Source organism: Polistes fuscatus, unplaced genomic scaffold (genome assembly GCF_010416935.1).
Source record: "Polistes fuscatus isolate 324 unplaced genomic scaffold, CU_Pfus_HIC Scaffold10, whole genome shotgun sequence".
Classification (NCBI taxonomy): domain Eukaryota; kingdom Metazoa; phylum Arthropoda; class Insecta; order Hymenoptera; family Vespidae; genus Polistes; species Polistes fuscatus.
The window spans coordinates 5087037-5109890 of NW_025112998.1; the positions used below are offsets into that span (position 1 = coordinate 5087037).

A 22854-nucleotide genomic window follows, 5' to 3' on the forward strand; every position below is an offset into this window, starting at 1 on the left:
AAATTTATTTCTTACTGCATTTATATGTAATTGCCCCGATACAAATAATATACTATAATTTTTATTATAAACATTTAAAAAAATTCAATTCTAAAAATCAAATTCGTTGAAACTAAAATATATTTTGAATACCAATCGTTTAATAATCTTCATCTCCAATGAGATTACTCTCCAAAAGTTTATTCGCTTAAATGAAAAAATTCAATTTTCAATTTGTTCATTTCTTTTTTTTCTTTTTTTTTTCTTTTTTATACATAAAACTTTGTCAAGTCACCACGTTTATATTTATCCCTGTTTATTCTTCTAATTTTATTTTTATTCTCATTAAATTTATTTGTTACTGCATTTATATGTAATTACGTTGATACAAATAATATACTATAATTTTTATTATAAACATTTAAAAAATTCAATTCTAAAAATCAAATTCGTTGAAACTAAAATATATTTTGAATACCAATCGTTTAATAATCTTCATCTCCAATGAGATTACCCTTCAAAAGTTTATTCGCTTAAATGAAAAAATTCAATTTTCAATTTGTTCATTTTTTTTTTTTTTTTATAGATAAAACTTTGTCATGTCACCACGTTTATATTATCCGTGTTTATTCTTCTAATTTTATTTTTATCCTCATTAAATTTATTGTTACTGCATTTATATGTAATCACGCTGATACAAATAATATACTATAATTTTTATTATAAACATTTAAAAAAATTCAATTCTAAAAATCAAATTCGTTGAAACTAAAATATATTTTGAATACCAATCGTTTAATAATCTTCATCTCCAATGAGATTACTCTCCAAAAGTTTATTCGCTTAAATGAAAAAATTCAATTTTCAATTTGTTCATTTCTTTTTTTTTTTTTTTTTTTCTTTTTTATACATAAAACTTTGTCAAGTCACCACGTTTATATTTATCCCTGTTTATTCTTCTAATTTTATTTTTATTCTCATTAAATTTATTTGTTACTGCATTTATATGTAATTACGTTGATACAAATAATATACTATAATTTTTATTATAAACATTTAAAAAATTCAATTCTAAAAATCAAATTCGTTGAAACTAAAATATATTTTGAATACCAATCGTTTAATAATCTTCATCTCCAATGAGATTACCCTTCAAAAGTTTATTCGCTTAAATGAAAAAATTCAATTTTCAATTTGTTCATTTCTTTTTTTTTCTTTTTTATAGATAAAACTTTGTCATGTCACCACGTTTATATTTATCCGTGTTTATTCTTCTAATTTTATTTTTATCCTCATTAAATTTATTTGTTACTGCATTTATATGTAATCACGCTGATACAAATAATATACTATAATTTTTATTATAAACATTTAAAAAAATTCAATTCTAAAAATCAAATTCGTTGAAACTAAAATATATTTTGAATACCAATCGTTTAATAATCTTCATCTCCAATGAGATTACCCTCCATAAGTTTATTCGCTTAAATGAAAAATTCAATTTTCAATTTGTTCATTTCTTTTTTTGTTTTCTTTTTTTCTTTTTTATAGATAAAACTTTGTCATGTCACCACGTTTATATTTATCCGTGTTTATTCTTCTAATTTTATTTTTATCCTCATTAAATTTATTTGTTACTGCATTTATATGTAATCACGCTGATACAAATAAATACTATAATTTTTATTGTAAACATTTAAAAAATTCAATTCTAAAAATCAAATTCGTTGAAACTAAAATATATTTTGAATACCAATCGTTTAATAATCTTCATCTCCAATAAGATTACCCTCCAAAAGTTTATTCGCTTAAATGAAACATTCAGTTTTCAATTTGTTCATTTCTTTTTTTTTGTTTTCTTTTTTTTCTTTTTTTATAGATAAAAGATAAAAATATTGTTTACGTGTATCGAACATGTTTCGAAATCCGTTCGCAGTTCGACGTAACAGTTTGATCCGGATTTAGAGAATTTCCGTAAGCTTTATCTCCTTTGGTCCCTTCTATCCGATCTTTAAAAAAAAAAAGAAGAAAAAAAAAGAAAGAAAGAAAGAAAGAAAGAAATCCTCGAAGCTTCTCACTAAAACTGGCAAGGATCCCAGAATAATCGTGCAGTAAAAGGAGTGTTAGAAGTGTTCGGAGTCCTTGGTGAAAAATACGCGATTGGGACGATACACCCGACACCCTTCTAGATACTTTTAAAAGATGAGTGCTTTCCAAAGAAAGAGTGTGAGAGAGAAAGAGAGAGAAGAAGAAGGGTTTCGAGGAGAAGAAGAAGGAGTACTTGAGTATTTTTCTCAAGTGTTAGAAAGAAATAGAGAAAGAGAAAGAAACAGAGAATATTCCTCTTTCGCACCTCAACGTCAATGTGACATTGTTTTCACACCCTTCTTTAACGTGTGTAAAAGAAAAAAAAGAAAAGAAAGGGTGTGGCCTTGCAACAACCCCTCTTCATTTCCTTACCAATATATCCAACCGATGTCTTTTGTGACTTTTATCGTAAAAGAGAATTGGGGGATGAATCAGGATGGTTGTGGTGGTTGTGGTGATGGTTGGGCAGTTACACGGCATGCTGTTATTAATTAGCATGATGTTGCGTGCTAGTAGAGGGTGGATGTGTGTCACCACCAAGGGTGCAACTCGAGTTTCTTCCCTCGCTCTCTCTCCTTCATCTTTTTCTTCTTCCTATGGTTCTACTTCAGTTCGTATGAGTCACCCTTATAATAGGAAAACACACCTGTGTTTTAATTTTATAAGAATTAAGGATGATAATTCGCAAAAAAAAAGATTGTTCATTATTTTTTTTATCAATCGAGTTTGTATTTATATGTGTTTATGCGTATCAAGTAATGGAAGATTATTTATTTTTTATTTTATATATATATAAATGTTAATATATTAAATTATAAATATTATTAGTGTTGCTAATAGAATTTTTATAGATTTATATTAGATTATATATATACATATTGATTACTTGTTCATATTGATGAATTAATTTTGAATTGTAAAATATTAGAAGACAAATAGTTCGAGATTTTCTGATTTAAATTTTATTTAATTATATATATTACTAATTACGTTTTTTAATCAATCTAAGAAAAGAATAATCAACCTCGTTTTCTTCGAAAATATACTCGAATGTCTGAAAAAGTATTCCTTTAAATCTTCTCCTAATTGCATTACATAGATACAATTACTTCTAATTAGAAAACTAAGTTTATTTCTTCTGTGTTAGAAACAAAGAGAATAGAAAGAGAGAGAGACAAATAGAGACAATTACATCTAACAATTACATCTTTGATAAAACTTAAATAAATTCGTAGAAACTTTTAATATGAATTAATCACAAGTCTGAAGATTCATTTTATTGTAAATTATAAATTCAAGATAAATTAAATTCAGATAATTTTAGATCATTCTCGATACTTTCTAAAGATATGTTCTTTCTATCTTTTCATATAAAAATTCAACTTTCGCTTGTAATCTTTTACAAGGATGTGTTGCGTGCATTGAAAAATAATAATAAAAGATAACGACGTATCATCTTTAATATAATCTAAAAGATTATTATATTGAGAAAAAAAAACAAATCATCTGTACACTTAACCAACACTACTACTACTACTACTAATACTACTACTAGTACTATTTCTATTACTATTGCTACTTACATTTATTACATATTCCTGTCTCTCTCTCTCTCTCTCCCTTTCTTTCTATTTCTATCTAGAAATCAGTAAACGTTAAAGATAGCTTAGATTGCACATGCAAAGAGACTCATACACGTGAACTTTTATCGAATCGTAAGAAAAATCGATTCTTTCCTTCGTCCATTGCAACAGTGGTATATAATACATACATATATAGATATATATGTATATATATATGGTATATATATATGTATATACATATACATGATAGTGCCGACGCATTCAAAAACCGGTTTTCATTGGCCACGGAAGGCATCTCAGTAGTAGTTTCCACTCGCTTCGATTTCGTTCCTAATGGCCTCGATGAAATTTATCCGACAAATATACTCCTTCTTTTACGGTCTAACTTCTTACACATACTTTGTGAAAACATTATTTTATTCAACTAACAAGATTTGCAGTTAAGTCCAATCTTATTATACATAAATATTTATCTTGTTTTATTAATATCTTTTTTATGACATTGGTCGTAGAAATAAACGACTTTTCTTTTTTTTTTTTCTTTTTTAATTTTTATTTTCAATTATTCACAATCATTGATCAAATAATTGTCCAATGATTATTCGTATAAATAACAATTTTTCATTGACATTATTGTATTGCAAAATCAAGCAGGATAAAATATGAAGTAAATCAATATCTATTTGAAATTTTAAATACTGATATATTATTTAAAAAAAATATTGTCATTAATTTCTTTCGTTTCTTTTCTTTTTTTTGTTTCTTTTTTTCTGTTTTCTTTTTATTTGTATAGAAAGAGAGAATCGTTCGGGAGTAAATTTTTCTTTAAACTCTTGGAATTCTCGGCGTATCTTCCGCCATTGTGGAAAAATCGAATTTGTCTGCTTCTCTTCTCTTTTTCTTCGCACCATGGGAGAATGTATGTATGTATGTACGCTTCGCCGCATCCAATGAAAAGCTGTCGCTTTTTAAAGGGGTGAGAAAAGCTGCCTATCTTTCTCTCTCTCTCTCTCTCTCTCTACACTGTATCTCTTTTGATACCATTCGATGTCACTCTCTCTCTCTCTCTTTCTCTCTTTCTCTTTTTCTCGTTCTCTCTTCTTCTGTTCCGTATTCGTAAATCACCAGGCGTTGACGACGAGAACTCTCTTACAAAAAAAAAAACTATCTCTTCCTTTTTTCCACAATTCAAAGCCAATCATGTTACTTTCTGTATAGTTACAATGTACGACACGTGAAATGTTACTAAAAACAAAAAATAAAATAAAAAAAAATAAAATAAAATAAAATAAAAAGAAAAAGAAAAAAAGAAGTTACACCACACATGGGAGGTATATATGCAAAAGAATAGAAAGAAAAAATACGTATAGCAGTCGCGTTGTTTTTCAAAAAGTCGTTTCGACGTTCACAATTACTCTTTCGTTTAATTGCATTTTCTTTTATTTCTCTCTCTTTTTGTCTTTTTCTTTTTCTAAATCAAACAAGGAAGTTCAATGAACCAAACGAAATCATTTCGGCAATGCGTATCGACGTATTTCAACAACGTTTCACTCTGCTCGAGTTAGACGAAGAATAGAAAAGAAAAAAAAAGAGAGATAGGGATAGAGATAGAGTGATGTGGGTGAGGAGGAGGAGGAGGAAGAGGAAGAGGGAGTGTAGGAAGGGACAATACGCAATTACGAACTACTCAAACCTCGAGTAGTCAAGAGAGAAAAAAAAGAGAGAGTGAGATAGAGGAATAGGTCTTGGCACCTGGCCAGAACTGTTGAACGTTTTCCTCTTGGACGTGTCTAAAAGCCATCCTAAGGTTGTTTGGATTAAATGGATTATCTGAAGAGGAAAGAGGCTTTCTTGTCTAATTTTTTTCTTCTTCTTTTTCTCCTTCTTCTTTTTCTTTTTATTATAATCGATAGTTTGATAGTCGTAAGAACCACAAATCAAGGAAACGTTTCCGAGAGATGCACACACACACACGCGCGCGCTCGTGTTTATTAAAATTAAATGATTATTTTATATTACGATTTAGTTGATATTAAAAAAGATAGAAAGAAAAAGAAATAGAAATGAATCTTCTTCGTTTTATTGAATTTATTTAATGATATAATATCTAATGAAAAACGTGGAGGAGGGGGAAAGAAAAACAAAAATAACTTAACGAAAAAATTGTCTCGATAAATCGTTAATATTATTAATTAAATTTGTATTCTTCTTTATACTTGTAACAACCAACGAGTGAGAATATATTTTGTATTGTATTACACGACCATACGATACGATAGAAAATACATTTGTTCAGCTGCCAAGGGTGATAGTAAACTGACTATCAAACACCACCACCACCACCCTCCTTCTAATGCATTATTTCGATACTCTTAGATGTTCTTGACTTTCTATTTTCCTAGAGAAGAATAAATATCCAACTGATGGATTGGTGGGGTGGTTACTGTAAACGGTGAATAGTTTTTATTGGGTATTTTTTTTTTTCTGACAAAAACTATTTTCTATCTATCCACTCCACTTCCTTGGAATGGAATTTAGAATGCCGTGCAAATTGTATATTCGTGTTATACGATATATATCTTGTTGCACGCGTGACAAATCAGTGTCGCGTGCAATTACTTTAGCCCTCTTTGGATTTGGGCGTCGTCGTCAACGTCGTCGTCGTCGTCGTCGTCGTCGTCGACGTTGACTTCGTCGTTGACTTCGTCGTCGTCGTCGTCGTTGTCTAGGAGTATCGAGCGTCCCGACGCCGGGACGCGCGGAGCTGTTGCCATGCCGACAGACGAAGCTACCAGGGCTTTCCCTATTCGCTCGTTGTGTCTCGGTTCTTCTACTGATGGCTTCGAGTTGCTACCGAACACCAAATTTGTTCCAAATTTTTTTTTTAATTCATTTATTTTTTTTTTTTTTATTTTTTGCTTGTTTGTATATTCTTACTTTAGGAAGAAAGGAAAACACACATTAGGAACTTTAGAATTTACCCATTTATTTACTCGTATAGTATAAGTTTATTTTATTTTATTTTATTTTATTTTATTTTATTTTAATTTATTTTAGGAATATTATTTTTTTCTAATTTTAAGATTAATTGTTATTTGTAGTTGACTTCATTTTAAATTATTAAAGTATATTTCATTCATTCATTCATTGAAAAACCAATCCCAAGAAGCTGCTTAGAACATATTGGACAAAATTTCGAATTTATATATAATTTATATTACATACAAAAAAGAAACAAATAATTTAACTTAACGAACAATCAGACTGTAGGAGTATACAAATCTTTCTACTATTTGCTTTTTTTTAATTTGTAGAATAAAATTCAATTGGGAAAATAAATTTAAGAATATTAATTAAACATTAAAATATTATAATCATTATTAGATATAGGAGTCTGCATATGTTATTAATATCTTATGAGTATCTTTCAGTTTTCTACTTGCAGAGTTAGTTGATATAATTCAAATGAATAGGATAAAAACTTCTTATGTTAGTAGATTATTATACAACGAACCCCATCTGTTTAATCATCTCTCTAATGCGATTCCAAAGTTTCTCAGTTGGTAAAGTAAAATCTAACATTCTATTCGTGTCTCTCAATCGAGGAAAGATAATAATTCCTCGTGTGTTAGTTGTTAGTCTTGCTCGATGCTGCCACCAAGCGTGCTTTTCGGAAGCTTTATCTTAAAACTGAATTGGTTTCGCAAATCAAAGCTCTAGATGAATTCCGATCAAACTGATATAACACACAATCTTTATAATATATTTAATTTATCTATCAATTTTTTATTCATTTTATTTCTTTCTTTCCACCCTCACCCCCCCTAACCCTTTATCTATATAGAAATTAGAAAATAAAATTAAATAATTCACCTTTTTATAGATCTTAATATTTTTCATAATCTCTTCGAGTTTATTTTTATTAACAATAATAACAAGAATTCTGTATCTCTTGTTCTCTTTTTTCATTTTCTTTTTCTTTTCTTAATTCTTATTTCTTCAAAATTAAACGCTAATTCATTTGCTTATAATTACGCTTTTATCAATTAATTGTAATTTAATTAAAGAACAAAATCTATTTTCAGAAAATATATTTATACATTTATTTATTTGAAAGAATATACTTCTTATAAATAGGATAAAAAAGGAAAAAGTTGTGATGAATAATTCACAAAGAAATAAATCAAATAAAAGCACGTTTCATTTAAACTTGATCCTTGAATGCTTTAGTCTCGTTACTAAATACGGTAGAGGATGGTCAGTGCCGAGTTTGAATACGGATAAGCTATTTTTACATTAACAACTACTAACAAACTAGTTCCACCCGTATGCAAATAACTTTCGCGAAAATATTAAAGATATTACTTTGCCAAACTTTCGTGAATAAAATGCAAACAATTTATTCTTTTTTCTTTTTTCTTTAGAAAATATTAACAAATTTTAAATATAGATCATCCTCCCCATACTTCTTGCATTTCTTTTCAAACGCTTTATACAATCGCATAGTAAAGAAAATAATTTAACATTCAGTATTAATAAAACCATTAAAAAAAGAAAAAAAATACCTACAATACAATAACGTTTGATCAAATTCGAATATTTTTAAACCCATCGCTATATTCAAATCCTACTTATCTGTTCAACTAACTATCATGTTCCTTAACTTTTCCTTGAGTTATCCAAGAATAGAAACCTATGGTGGTTTTGTGGTGTTAATTTTTTCTTTTTACTAGACATATGCTAGCTTTAACTATACGTTTCTAGTTCAACGCTAGGTATTACTAGTATCTTTATTCTACTCAACATATTCTATCTCTCTTTCCCTTCTCTATCTTTCGTTCTTTCATTCTTTAATTCTTTCTCTCATTCTAATCGTTACTCTCTCTTCCTAGTTTCACGTTCCTCCCACGTTTAAATGTTGGAGACCGGTTTGCACTCTTCTAATGCATCTAATTCTCTTTCTCTCTCTTTCTCTCTAATATTATTCTAATCCGTTCTATACAATCTTTCTTCATTTCCAAACTCGTCGTCGTCCCTTTTATTCCGTTTAACAAAGGAATACAACAACGTGGGTCGTTGGTTCGAAGGAAAAGTTTAACAAACAAAAACAAAAATAATAATAATAATAATAATAATAATATATTTTATCTTTATTAAAAATAATCGATGACACTTACTTCCTTTCGATAATTCTCCGAAAATAAACTCGAATATAAATATCGAATGATTTAATTAATAAAATTAATAAAAAGAAACATCGTATGAGATACGAATAATGTTTGTCTTCTCTAATCGCGTATTATTTTGTCTTTTTGCTTTTAATTTATTTTATTTTTTATCTTTGTTACTCTCTCTCTTTCTTTCTTTCTTTCTTTCTTTCTCTCTCTCCCTTCGTTGAGTTCGTTTTCGATAAACAACAGACAGTACACGTTCGCAAGCCGTGTAGTTCGACACGAGAAAACGATCTTTTTGCTTGTGTATCAATCCTCGCGCAAAGTTATACGAAGTTACATTTCTACGACGTAGTTTCATTATATTCTTTTTTTATTTTCATTCTACAATTTTTTTTAGATATATACGAACTATTTATTTATTTAATTTTTATTCGTTCCGACAATTCGAAATTTCGGTTTAATATAATCATTCTTTGTATATATTTTCTTTTTCTTTTTTTTTATTTTTATAATATTTATATGATTATCATTTTATTTCTATAAATCGTCTCTTAAAAATATAACTTATTAATTAATATAAATATTCCTTTTTTTTTTCTTCTTTTTGCGATATATATTTTGCTAACAATTAATTTTCAATATTATAAATTGAATTAAAATAACTTTTATCCTTCTTTTCTTTTTTCTTCGTAATATTATTTACATTAATCCTTCGAGATCTAACTACAAATTTAATTTCTAAATTAATCAAATCTTATCGGTGGATTGCAATATTTTATTAACAATTAATTTCAATATTGAATAATCGTATTTTATTATTTCAAATTTATTTCTTGTCATGGTGATTTATATTTATCATTCGACCTGAATTAAAATCTATTCGTTAAATCTATATATTTAAAAAAATATAAAATTATCATTTTACTTTTTGTTTTACATTAAAAAAAAAAAAAGTATAATTTTTGTATTTTAATCATATTTTCTTTTTCTTTCTCTGACATTCTACATTTGAACTCTCTCTCTCTCTTTCTCTTTAATTAAAATCTATTCGTTAAATCTATATATTTAAAAAAATATAAAATTATCATTTTACTTTTTGTTTTACATTAAAAAAAAAAAAAATATAATTTTTGTATTTTAATCATATATTCTTTTTCTTTCTCTGACATTCTACATTTGAACTCTCTCTCTCTCTCTCTCTTTCTCTTTAATTAAAATCTATTCGTTAAATCTATATATTTAAAAAAATATAAAATTATCATTTTACTTTTGTTTTACATTAAAAAAAAAAAAGTACAATTTTTGTATTTTAATCATATTTTCTTTTTCTTTCTCTGACATTCTACATTCGAACTCTCTCTCTCTCTCTCTCTTTCTCTTTAATTAAAATCTATTCGTTAAATCTATATATTTAAAAAAATATAAAATTATCATTTTACTTTTTGTTTTACATTAAAAAAAAAAAAGTATAATTTTTGTATTTCAATCATATTTTCTTTTTCTTTCTCTGACATTCTACATTTGAACTCTCTCTCTCTCTCTCTCTCTTTCTCTTTTCTATTTCTTTCTATTTCTTTCTCACACTAACAAGACGTGGGACGACGATCCTCTTCGTCGTCTTCTCTTCTCGTCGTCGTAGTCGTAGTTGTCGTCGTGGGTTTCTATATAAATCCTCGTGAACTCACTGGTTTCTCCGAGTAGTTCGCCATCGGCAAACAGTTCGCACGGATCATTCTCTACGAGTATATAAGTGATATACATACATATATACATACAAATACTTCATTTTGCGGTTTATATACGTGTGTTCCTCATTGTATATTTGTGTGTATCGTTTTAATTATAGGTAAACATTTATTAAAAAGAGGGGGAAAAAAAAAGCAATGCAATAATTGTGCGAACTTTTTTTGTCATTACTCTTTTATCGTGAACGAAACGAAAACGATCGATCGAGATATAATTATTATATTTCAAATCATATCTTTTTCTCCTATTTAAATTCTCAAATTTCGATAATTTTCTTATATAAGTAGTAATGAGTAGGGAAGAGGGGGCACGGTGAAAGGGAGGGGTTTTTGCAGTAAACGATAGTGATTCATATTTCAATGCTATTTTTCACTCGGCCATGAGCCACTGCGATTCGTATTTCTATTTATAGAACTAAAACAGATAATAGTAATTATTCTAGTAAAATCTTAAAAGTTACTTTTTCTTATTATTATTATTGTTAGTATTTTTTTCTTTTTTCTTTCTTTTTGTAAATTTAATATGATAATAATAGATACATATCCTTATACGGTGACCCTTTTCTTTTCAAGGATAAACTTCTTCGAAGTATAATATTCTTAGGATAATACCACACTAACGTAAATCTAAGAGAATCCACATTCTCGTACAGTTTCCGTTGAATTTTGAAGTTGTTCTGACGATAAAATTTCAAACCTTTTTCGCTATCTATGCGTTTGATTTATCTCGATCGTTTGTTTAAAGTATAGGTATTTGATAAAGTTTTTAAAATTCGTGACAATTAAACAACAAAAGTGAAGTGTTCGAAGGACAAAAAATATAAAATAAAAAGGGGAATAAATTAGATTGAAGAAAAAAAAAAATATATATATATATATAAAAATTTGAAAAGATTACATATTTCGACGATGGAGTCGGTCATTAAATTAGGACGAGGTATGAGCAATGGCGTATATAGAGCTGCCGGTGCCCTTTCCCGTGGAGCTCAATACTTTCTGGCAGCAGTCCCATTTGTGTGGTGGAAAATCGACGTTGCGGTATGATTAACACAAATTATATATATATATATAATTATATCAAGGCTAATATTATTAATTAAGTAGGTTCTTCTAATAAATTTGCAACCGAAAATGAATATTTCTCTAAGTTTTCTATTTATTTTGATTATTTTTGTATATCTATTTTAATCATTATAACTTCGAATATACACCGAAAATTTTCATTCAAGAGATGTTTGTTATAGACAAAAAAATTCACTTTGTTGCTAATTTATAAAATAATGTTATAGGAAAATAAATTAGACGGCGCTAATATTTTCGTTTGATATTATATATATTTTTATTAATTCATTTATTTGATATCTAATGCATAAACTGTATTTAATATATAAAAGTGTTATAAAATTAACACAAAATATAGTAAATTGATGAATATGAAGGGAATATTGTTACCTCATCGTAACACGATTCAATACTACGCAGTATAATATATATACTAAACGCAATTCGATGCTAACGTATTCGTATCATCTTAGACGCAATTAGCTGCTAAGAAAGATAATGATTTATAATATACATGGAACTCCTCTTTAACAGTTGGAATTAGTATAACTAATCGTAGAAGAAAAAGGGGAATGTATTATCGATTATGTACATAGACGCCATGTTCTTAACTAACAATTAATGATCCCAAAAAAATGTTGGCACAGGTACTTCAACGGTATATCCTCGAGGTATCATTGACAATTTGAATTTAAATTTAGAACGTTAACGAATGATGATCATTCACAGTAACGTAATTAGAAAATTTCATTTTATTCTATTATTGAAATTAGTTGAATATTTTATTTTTAATTTTTTTCTTTTTTCTTTTTTTTCTATTCAAATTATTACGATTCAATTTGTTTAAATTATTATTGGCAACGAGAGATGGTAACAATGGCAACGTACTTTGAGGAAGCATAAAAATAGTAAGAAGAACATAATACCAAGATGTAACTTAGCTAGCACGGGGGTAAGCAACACTGTGAAAGCATAAAAGCTCGAAGCAAAGCTCGAAACAGAAGCTTGCCAGTTGTTATCGTAGTAGTAATATGTGCTATAGTAATGGTTAGTGTTAGTATGCGTTTGGAAACCGAAAATAGAACGAAGAAAGACGCTGACTCGAAAGTTCAATCTTTCGTTTCTTCTCTCCTGTTTTCTTTTTCCTCGCATTATTTTTTTTCTACATCGTTATTTTAAGTAAATACTTGCGGCAACAATTAGACGCGAATTAGAGTCGACTAATTTGTTTATATATTTATTTATTTTTGTTCATTTCTATGAATACTTTTCTCATTCGATCGAAGAATAATTGCAATTCAATTTCCTGTTACACAAAGTCTTCTGGCAAATCTTTATGACAGTCATTTGATGAATATTATTATAGCCAAAGTAGTAAAATTATTTCTGTTCCGTTGCACGATGTTAATTAGCCAAACATAAAAATCTACGAATTGGCGGGAAATTTAAAAACAAATTTTCTATACGCGTACTTTATATTTGTATATATATATGATATATATATTTTTGTACAGATCTATTTTTTTTTTTGGTTTTAAAGCATTTAATGCAATCAGCATGCAATCGTATACATATCCATATATTAAACCGATGGTAAATATGCACGTATGCATCACGCTGTATACATATATACATTGAAACACACAAAAAGTAACACACATGGCTTTTCTACCGTTCTCTTCGTTTATACGTTGCAATATATTATCGTCGGACACGCTCCGACGAACCGAATAAATGTCCTTTCGCAATTTCGATCTGTAAAACATCGAAATGACAAAAAAATAGCAGAGGTCGACAAAAAAATTGTGTCCGGCATTTTCGACAGTTCCAAATCGACACACACTTCTTTCTATATGCGTGTACGCATATAATGTATTCCAAATACACGCAAAGAAGAAATACTATTGACATGAAATCATCAAATCTTTTACTAACCTTTCTTAAAACTTAATTCCAATGTTTTCTTCATTTCCAAGAACTAAAGCCAATTGTGAAAACATCTAAGTTACGAAACAATACACCATTTAATTGAACTTCATCGGAAGAAGGTGGTAGGTTAACCGGAAGTTTATTTTTCCTACTTGTTACGGACAATGATCTCTCTCTCTCTCTTTCTCTCTTTCTTTCTTTCTTTCTTTCTTCCTTTTTTTTCTTTTTTTAGCATACACGAATGATTCCCTGGCAACATTCCAACTTTCAATAGAGTTCCTTTTCTCCTTTTGGTGACGAGCCAAAGTCTTCACCAGCAAAGCAAGCGTGTTAGAGAAGATATATCCCGAATTGCCTTGGGCATTGATCTGCTTGCAATCGATTTTCTATTCCCTTGGAAGCTAACGCAGTTTTTATCGGTTTATCCTTGCTAATGTTCTGGCACACGGAGAAACACGAACTACTTTTGTCCCTATATCCGTTCACTATAATTTCTTAAAATTATCGTGATAAGTTCTGAGACTTCAAAAAGTTATAAATTATTAACACTGTATTAAATAATAATATACTCGTACTTCTTTATCTAATACAAACTTATCGAATTGTTTAGAGCGGCGAGGATTGCGATCAAGGAGCTGTGACAAGCAGTCCAGCGGAAGAAAACAAATCCGATGCAAGCAGTCCGTCAGAAAATAACAGCAGTACGCCATTATCACCGGCAGTAGAGGCAAACGAAGAGTCATCGGCAACAACAACGACGACGACGGCGACGACGACAACAGCAGCAGCAGCAGCACCAGCACCAGCAGAGGCTACGACACCAGAAACATCAACAGAAGCACCAACAGCAGTAGCAGCAGCAGCAACAACGACGCCACCAGCAACTAGCCCAGTTGCCGAGGAAAAGAAAGAGGAGCCCACTCCTTCCGCCCCTACTCCCGTTCCTCTAGAGGATAAGAAAGGAGATGTCGAAAATGTCGAGGGGGAAAAGAAAGTAGTTGAGGTCAGTCCAGCAGACGACGGTGGTCGGTCCTTAACAGACTCAATCAAAGCCTCCGTCTTCCAAGTTCAACCAGTCGATACGCCGTCTATCATTGAGAGGAAAACCAGTGAGGATCTCCCATCCCAATTTCCATCGAGTCCTCCTCCAACTCCAATCGAACCATCGCCCTTACAACAAGCTCAGCAGGCAGCAGCAGCAACAGCCGTAACTGTTACAGCTCTTGCTAAAGCTTTAGAGTTGCCTGTTGAACCTGTTATAGATGATAAGGACATTGCTACAACTGAGGTCAATCCAACTTTACCGCCAATATTACACCAAGACCCTCTAGAAGACGCACCTGAATTCTCATTGCTCACTCGCGTTTCTAACAACGATCCACTCGAACAATCATCTCCAATTCTCTCGAACCTTGAATCAACAACTACAGTTATCGAAAAGATAATAATCCCTGCCAATGTAGATTCCACTCTATTGCTTACAAAAGACGAACCTATGGGTATCGTTAACAAGACTGATGATAAGACTGTTTCTGTACTGACGGAACCCGATAAGACTAACCCTAATTCCGAACTAAAAACTGGTAAGACTAATACAGACATTTCGGAACATTTAGTAACTATTGTCGAAGATATTCCTAGAAGCCCTAAATGTAATATTTCGGATAACATTGTCGAAGATATACAGACGACTGAGCAATTACAGACTGACGAAATTAGACTGGAAGACAAATTTGATATTCTTATTGAATCTAAACAAGTATCAAATGATCCAATTGATACATGTATCAAAGATGACAAGAAGGTTCTTATTGATGACACACCATCGTGCGAGGTGGAAGACGACGAGGTGATCATATTGGAAGAAATTAAGAATTCAGATCCGTCCAAAGATGTTTTAAATCCTGAAGAAACGTATCAAGAACATATTGTAGAAGCCAAACCAGCAGTAGTCATACCTTGCGAAGAAGTAGAGATAGAAAATGATGAAGTCCAAATAATCGAAACCGTGGCACCTAAAGTAGAAACTGAAAACATTGTTGACGAGATTTTGAGCGAAGAAAAAATCGAGACAAAGCCAGTATCATCAGACACAAGCTTGCTAGTGGAAGATGATCTTTCAGAGGAACCATTCAAAGTAGAAATTCCATCTCCTCCACAAGATGTTATGAAACCCAAAGACCAACTTGCGACAGAATTAATAACTCTTATCGAGAACTTTGCGACTGGAGAAAAAGGTGCTGAAGTTGAAAGTTCAGTTACTTTGCCAATGTCAGAACCAAGAGAATCCTTTGAGGAACTTATACCTGAACAACCACATCCACCACTACCACCGCCACCTCCATCATCTTCAACAACATCGACTACTATCACCGAAGTCGCTTCCAACGATCAATTGAATAACGTAGAAACAAAAGAATCTTTAGAGGACTTGACAAAAAATGCTAATGAACTCTCGTCGAGTTCACAAAAAGACACAATAGTTACGACAGACGTTCCCACGGAAAGACAGAGTCCATCTTTAAGTACTGTTACGGAAATCACAACATGTTCACTACAACCATCACTACCTTCCACTCCTCCACCTCCCCCTTGTCTTCCTACCAAAGAGGATGAAGATTCTTCTTCTCCTTTAATTGAAAGTAGCTCAGTATTCCCAATGCCACCACCACCACCACCACCTGCAGCATTATCTCCTCCTTCCTCACCTCAATGTAACATTAGTCACGCGTCCGGTAATCAAACAGAAGTTGTCCCAACGTCAGTCACAAGTCCAAATCCAAGTACTATCATCCAATCCAGTATCGTGTCTAGCACAACAACAGCAACGACAAATGATTGCTCGCAAACTCAGTTGCACGATGACCAGACCGATGATTCGAAGACGGAGTCGGTATCTCAGAGCCTCAGTTCGTACAATGATTCAGAAGTTGAATTGAAGGACAGGTTAGCCCAATCCCTGGCGGAGACGGAAAACCAGAAGGATACCTTATCGTGTCGATCGTTGAACGACGATGTCTCAACTGCCTTCCAGGAGAACCACCAGGTGACTAACATGCGACACAACCTCCTGGCATGAATTGGGGCCAGCCAAATTACACTTTGGCAGTGCTCGCTCGTTACCAAGTATATCTCTCGTCGTTACGGTCCGCACCACCACAAATATCTTCTTGTCTCTTGTCGTATAGATATTCGATAAATAAGTATACATTTATATACATACATATGTATATATGTGTATACGTATATATCGATGATCACCAACATCTCAATTGTCCCTTTAATATTCCCCCTTATCTTATCAAGTATAACAGTCTTATCCAAATATCATTCTTTCTTCTTACTCATCCCAAATCTTTGTCTTTCTATCTTTATCTCTCTCTCTTTCTCTTTCTTTCTCTCTCTATCTCTTATTCTCTCGTGATCGACATTGATATATCCCTAGTGTCATCAAATCTTTTTCCCGACAATATCTCTCATATCCAATATCAATCATATTTTCTCATTCTCTCAACGGAGGGGTCAAAATGATGAAACCTGGCGACTGCATCTTCATAAATATACAGGGTTTTCTTTGCACGTTTACGTATTTTTTGGTCGTCACTCCACGAAACTCTTGCCTTCGTACTCATATATTTACTCACTCACTCACTCACTCACTCACTCACTCACTCACTTACTAGCTTACCCTGGTGCTCTTTTGTTTCTAATCAAAAAGATAATAGACCTTTTACCCGTGTTGCTTTGGCCAAATAAATCCTTACTTCCTTGCAATGGATCAATCATTCTCCCACTCTCTGCCCGAAAGCAACCCCTCTTATCTTTAAGTGTCTATGTTGAGGGTCTCGTCAAACATTTATCCTTTATTCTGTTGAACGCACAAACAAATTAAATGAGGAGGAATCACTTGTTTCATTCCTCTTCAATAATCCCTGATCATCCAACTCTGGTTTTATATTGTCACACCTTCAACAATTCATTCCTCCCTTTAATACCATATCACCAAATTATTACCGCCCAACAAAAAATTCCTTGCGTTGTTTGCCTCTTGGTTTTCTTGATACGATATATTACTATTAACCTGGCTTTACATTAAAAATAAAAATATATATATATTCGAAATACGCTGAAAAGAGTAGAGCCAAATTAATTGTAGAGCTCGGTAATGATTATTATTATGTGTATGTTAAATAGATTTTAAGAAAGCATATAGCAAATCAGTTTCTTATTAGAAACACGTCATCTAATTAGACAAAAATTTGCTATTATTATTAATATATTTAATATAACATATAGTTCGCTCGAATATTAGATCAATTATATATAAAATAGAGTGAAACTCATTGATAGACGTGAGATATTTTTTTTTATTAATCATTTAGATTAGTAGAAAACTGGCGCCTTTGATGGAGCAGCCTTGGAGTTGATGAAAAAGTGTATTTTTTTTTTTTTTTATTATTTTTTTTTATATTCTTTCTATCTCTTTTTTTATTCTTATTTCTTTACTCTCTATTTTTAATTTTTATCATTATATTTTTATCCGTAAATATATATTGTCGGATTTTTATATTATTCTTTTCACGTAATAATTGCATCCAAATTGCGTTTCGTAAGAAGCATCCTGTTGTAAATGCTGCATGAAATGAATTTTCTTTTTTCTTTTTCTCTTTTATTTTATTATTATTATTATTATTATTATTATTATTATTATTATTGTTATTATTATATTATTATTGTTATTATTATTATTATTATTATTCACTACTCGGAATTTTTCAAACGGGATGTTCACACATGTCCTTTGAACTGCTCGAAGCATGGTGAACGATTCTGTCTTGTTTGTTATATTTGTGTCTGTTTTGTCCAGTTTCTCTTCTCGTCCAAGCATTCGATTATAAATAAAAATATCTAGTCTAAATTATTATAGGGATATATATAGAATTATTGCTAATTATATATTTATTTTATTTTATTTTTTATTTACTTTTTTCTTTTAATTTTGTAATGGGGGTTCACGACAGAATCGATTCACGTTCTTAAGTTGGATCTTATGGTAATAATAAAAAAAAAAGAAGCATGTTTGGTTTTCTTGGGGTCATTGGCAGGAAACGCTTTCAAATTCGGAAATAAGAATTCGTTAAAATATGTCTGTCTAACGTGATCTTTTACAGAGCACTCCGGAAGTCGAGATACCAGTCGTGGAAAAAGCCGTGACTCATGAAGTTGATACGACAGAAAATAATATTGAAGAAGCTCCTAAGATGGCACCACCAGCAATTCCGATCGAAGTTCCTGCTTCGCCACCATCTGCACCGGCCATTACTGAGGATGTTGCTTCGGTCACTAAGGTAACAATGATTTAGGGGGAAAACATACCTTCTGTTGTGCTGTCTTATTCCAACATATAGAAAAAAAAAGTCTGCTTGCTGTCTACGTCAATGATAATGACTGAAAGAATATATGACTCTGGAAAAGCTATGACTCATAGCTTAGTGGGTTGTAAATGACTCTACCTATTGACTCTAAACAGGAACATCTCTTCGAAACTTCATTTGTTTTACCTTATCCTGTTGAACAAACATAATATTTGACTTTATCCATTTATCTTAATTATAATTTTTAAAATATGATGATTTCCTAATGATCCCGAATTTTTGTTTTCGAAATTTAATGACGATTATTGGGGCCATCTGATTTTTTTTATAATATAAAAATATATTATTGATATTGTTATATTTATCGTATGTGTTTATTTCTTATTATTAATATTAATATAATTTTGGGATTTTTTTTGTTTCACGTTACAGGCCATCGAGGAAATTGAAATTAGCGACAAAGCTGTTGCAGCGGCGGTTAACGAGGCCATTGAATGTAACACGAATGTAAGCGTCATCAACATGAATATGTAACAATGATCATCAACGAACGAATGAATTATAATTGAATTTTCTTTTTCTCTTTTTTGTTTTTTTATTTTTCTTTTTCTTTTGAATTTCAGGAAATAATCGCCGATGCGCATCACCAAAACAACATGAATGAATAAACGCCATTTAACCGAATTGTATCTTGGGATGAAGAAAATTTTTTTCTCTCGTTAAAACCAAAAAAGTATATTATATAGATATGTATATTTGGACCATTCCTTACTAATTAAACCAGAAAATAACGTTCTTTCGTTACGAGCAACAACAACAAAACAAAGCAAGCAAGAAATAAATAAATAAACAAACAAACAAATAAACAAGATAAAAAAAAAATAATAAAAAAGGAAGGAAGGAAGGAAGGAGGAAGGAAAGTCAGGTAGAAAGAGAATAACGATGTTACCTAAGCATCACGATAAGAAGAAAAATAATAATAATAATAATACAAAGAAGAAGAAGAGTAAGAAGAAGAAGATGAACATTATAGACTTTAAATAGTAGGCCTATTAATTATTATGATGAAAACAAAAGCCGGCAGGGTGACGAAAAAAAAAGAAAAATAACAAGAACTAAACGATTGCATTATTTAAAGGAAGAAAGCGAGGGTCGTTAAAAAGGGTATATAATAAAAGGAAAGAATAATAAGCGAATGAAACCGGATGATTTTATGCAAATTAAACCAAACAAAATAAAAAAATACACAAGAACAACAACATCCACTACCACCACCACCACCACCACCACCACCACCACTACCAATAATATCACTACCCCTAAAACCCATTTATACTCGCTTGTGCGCAGATTATGAGACTCTTTTTCTAAAATAAACGATTCATAATAATAAGAAGAAGATACAATAAGAAAAATAATACGATTAAAATTATAAAATTACATCTATCTCGTTTAGCGTTTATGGTCGCTCGTAACCGAAGGATCCATTGAATTCATTTTTACCACGGGCTGAGCCCAGCCACAGGTGGGGTTAGTTATAATTGGCCTTCCTGTGTAGGAATTTAAACAAAAATAGCAACAAGTACTGAAAGGGTTACCGATAAATAAATTAAAAATAAATTAAAATAACAATGCGCATGTGAGAGAAGGAAAAATAAATCTTTCAAAGATTATCGTCATCTTCATTGTCTTCATCATCATCATCATCGTCATCATCATCTTTGTCATCTTAATTATCATAATCATCATCATCTTTTTCATAATCATAGTCGTCGTCTTCGTCGTCGTCAATATCATTATCATGAACATTTACATTTACATTTAACATTGTTGTCGTCGTCATCAATGAACAAATAATATCTTATTCTTTAACGTATACTATTTCGGTTTAATGGAAATACTCGAAACTAAAAAAAAATATTTAAAAAAAAGACGAAATGGCTGGTGCCCTCCCGTGTAATAAACATTAACATATAACATTATTAGATTTATATGAGAGAAAACGAGTATGAAATATCGCAAATGGTAAGTAAGGAGATTGATTTGAAAAAGTTGAGAAATGAAAGGAAAGAACGTATTAAAATAATAATAAATAATAATGATATATTATAATAATAATGATATAGTAATAATAATGGTGTACGATTTTACTTTAACTTTAATTGTGATTTGTATGACGATAAAAGAAAACAAAGTGGCCGCTATTGGCTCTAATAAAGCATTTGGTAAAAAAAATTAACTATAATAATATTAATAATAATAATAATAATATTAATAATAATAATAATAATAATTATAATAATAATAATTATAATAATATTAATATTAATAACAACTAAGATGAGAAAAGATAATAACAATGAGAGAGAAAGAGAGAAGGAAAAAAGAAAAACGAAGAAATGGTTTTTAGATAATCCAAAAATTGTCGAAATGCTAATACATTAACAGCAGCAGCAACAACAAAAACCGCATGAGTGATTTAAGACGAAAATAAAAATATCTTTAAGAACGAAAAAAAGAGAGAGAAGAAAGGAAAAAAAATGAGAGAAAAATTTTCTCTTGTTCGTAGAGGAAAGAAGGACATATTCTTACATGATATACATATGCAAATATATATATATCACGATATTTTCTTTTTTATTATTTTATTATTATCTTATTTTATTTTATTTTTGTTCGTACTTTTTCCTTTCTTGCGATCCTCTTTGGTTTTTCTTGTCTTTTCTTTTTTCTCTCTTTTCTTATCTTAATCATTTTATTTTATTTTTTTTTTTATAGATATATATGTAAATTTCAATCTTCGTTCTTTCCTTTAAAAAGTATTTGTACGTTCGACAATTGATTATAATGTTAATTATTATTTTTTTCTTCTTTTTTATATTATATAACGAAGAACTATAACACTTCTATTATATACGCATTTTTATGATATTTGGATAAGCGCAGGTGATTAAAAAAAAATGAAATGAATAACTCATATGACTACTCTCGTATTTTACACACACTCACAAACATATATATATGTATAATTAAAAGGAAGGAACAAACAAAAGAAAATATACAAAACACACACATTTACCAAAAGAACATTTTGACACGCACATAATACGATACCTTCGTAAATTTACTATCACCCCATAACCATTCACCATCACCGCTACCACCCACTACCACCCACTACCACTACGAACACCATACGAATACACAAACTTTTAAGCAACAAAAAAAAATACAATAAAATCGAAACACAGTGTAAGTGATATTTAATCTAGACGTATAGGACACAAAAAATACGTTCGTGTATAAATACACAAAACAACCCAAAAAAATAAAGAAAATGAAAGAAAGGTAAAAAAAAAATAAATAAATAAATTCGGTGTTCGTTCGATAAATGATATTTCTCTTTTTTAACTAAAAAAAAAAATAAAAATAAAAAAAAAAGAACAAAAAATGAGAAAATAAATTTACGACAGAAAGCCTACTATCTCTCGTAATTTTTAGGATAATCATTTTAAACAAAAAAAGTATCGTCAATCGCCTAATACTTACAATAATAATAATAATAATAAATAATAATAAATAATAATAATAATATTAATGATAAACGAAAAAGACAACGTGTTGTGTGCACAATTTTACCGCCCCCGAAAATATAACAATAGGAAAGGGATAAAAAAGAAGAAAAAAAATTGCAAAAAAAGGACAAAAAAAGAAGTAAAGTAAAGAAAAGAAAAGAAAATAATAAAAGAAGGAACGTTTACCTTTTTCAAGTTTTTCATACAATATTTCTACGTTTATACGGATCTCCCAGAAGTAAGGAATAAATAATAAAACTTTAAAAAAAGAAAAAATGCAAAAAAAATTTTAAGAGTAATTTACATGCGAAAGCTTTTTTTTTTATTAAAACAGTAGAGTGTAG

The 22854-nt window shown here is 30.2% G+C and overlaps 1 protein-coding gene and 1 long non-coding RNA gene across 3 annotated transcripts in view; both read left to right on the forward strand.

The window, feature by feature from the left end:
• The window catches only part of LOC122525049 (A-kinase anchor protein 200-like), a 42797-nt gene extending 22469 nt beyond the window's left edge, over positions 1 to 20328 (forward strand). The window contains exons 5-8 of the mRNA XM_043647609.1: positions 14171 to 16606; positions 18732 to 18908; positions 19368 to 19442; positions 19559 to 20328. Of these exons, the coding sequence (XP_043503544.1) occupies positions 14171 to 16606; positions 18732 to 18908; positions 19368 to 19442; positions 19559 to 19603 (2733 nt within the window). The 3' untranslated portion in view covers positions 19604 to 20328. The remainder of the gene's footprint in view (positions 1 to 14170; positions 16607 to 18731; positions 18909 to 19367; positions 19443 to 19558) is intronic.
• LOC122525056 lies at positions 9062 to 11401 on the forward strand. Of its 2 annotated transcripts, none has more exons than XR_006305701.1 (3): positions 9062 to 9172; positions 10416 to 10670; positions 11320 to 11401. It is a non-coding gene; the product is annotated as an uncharacterized LOC122525056 (long non-coding RNA). The 2 variants fall into 2 exon arrangements; XR_006305700.1 differs by having other exon boundaries at positions 9063 to 9172; positions 11315 to 11401.
• Positions 20329 to 22854: the final 2526 nt, after the last annotated feature.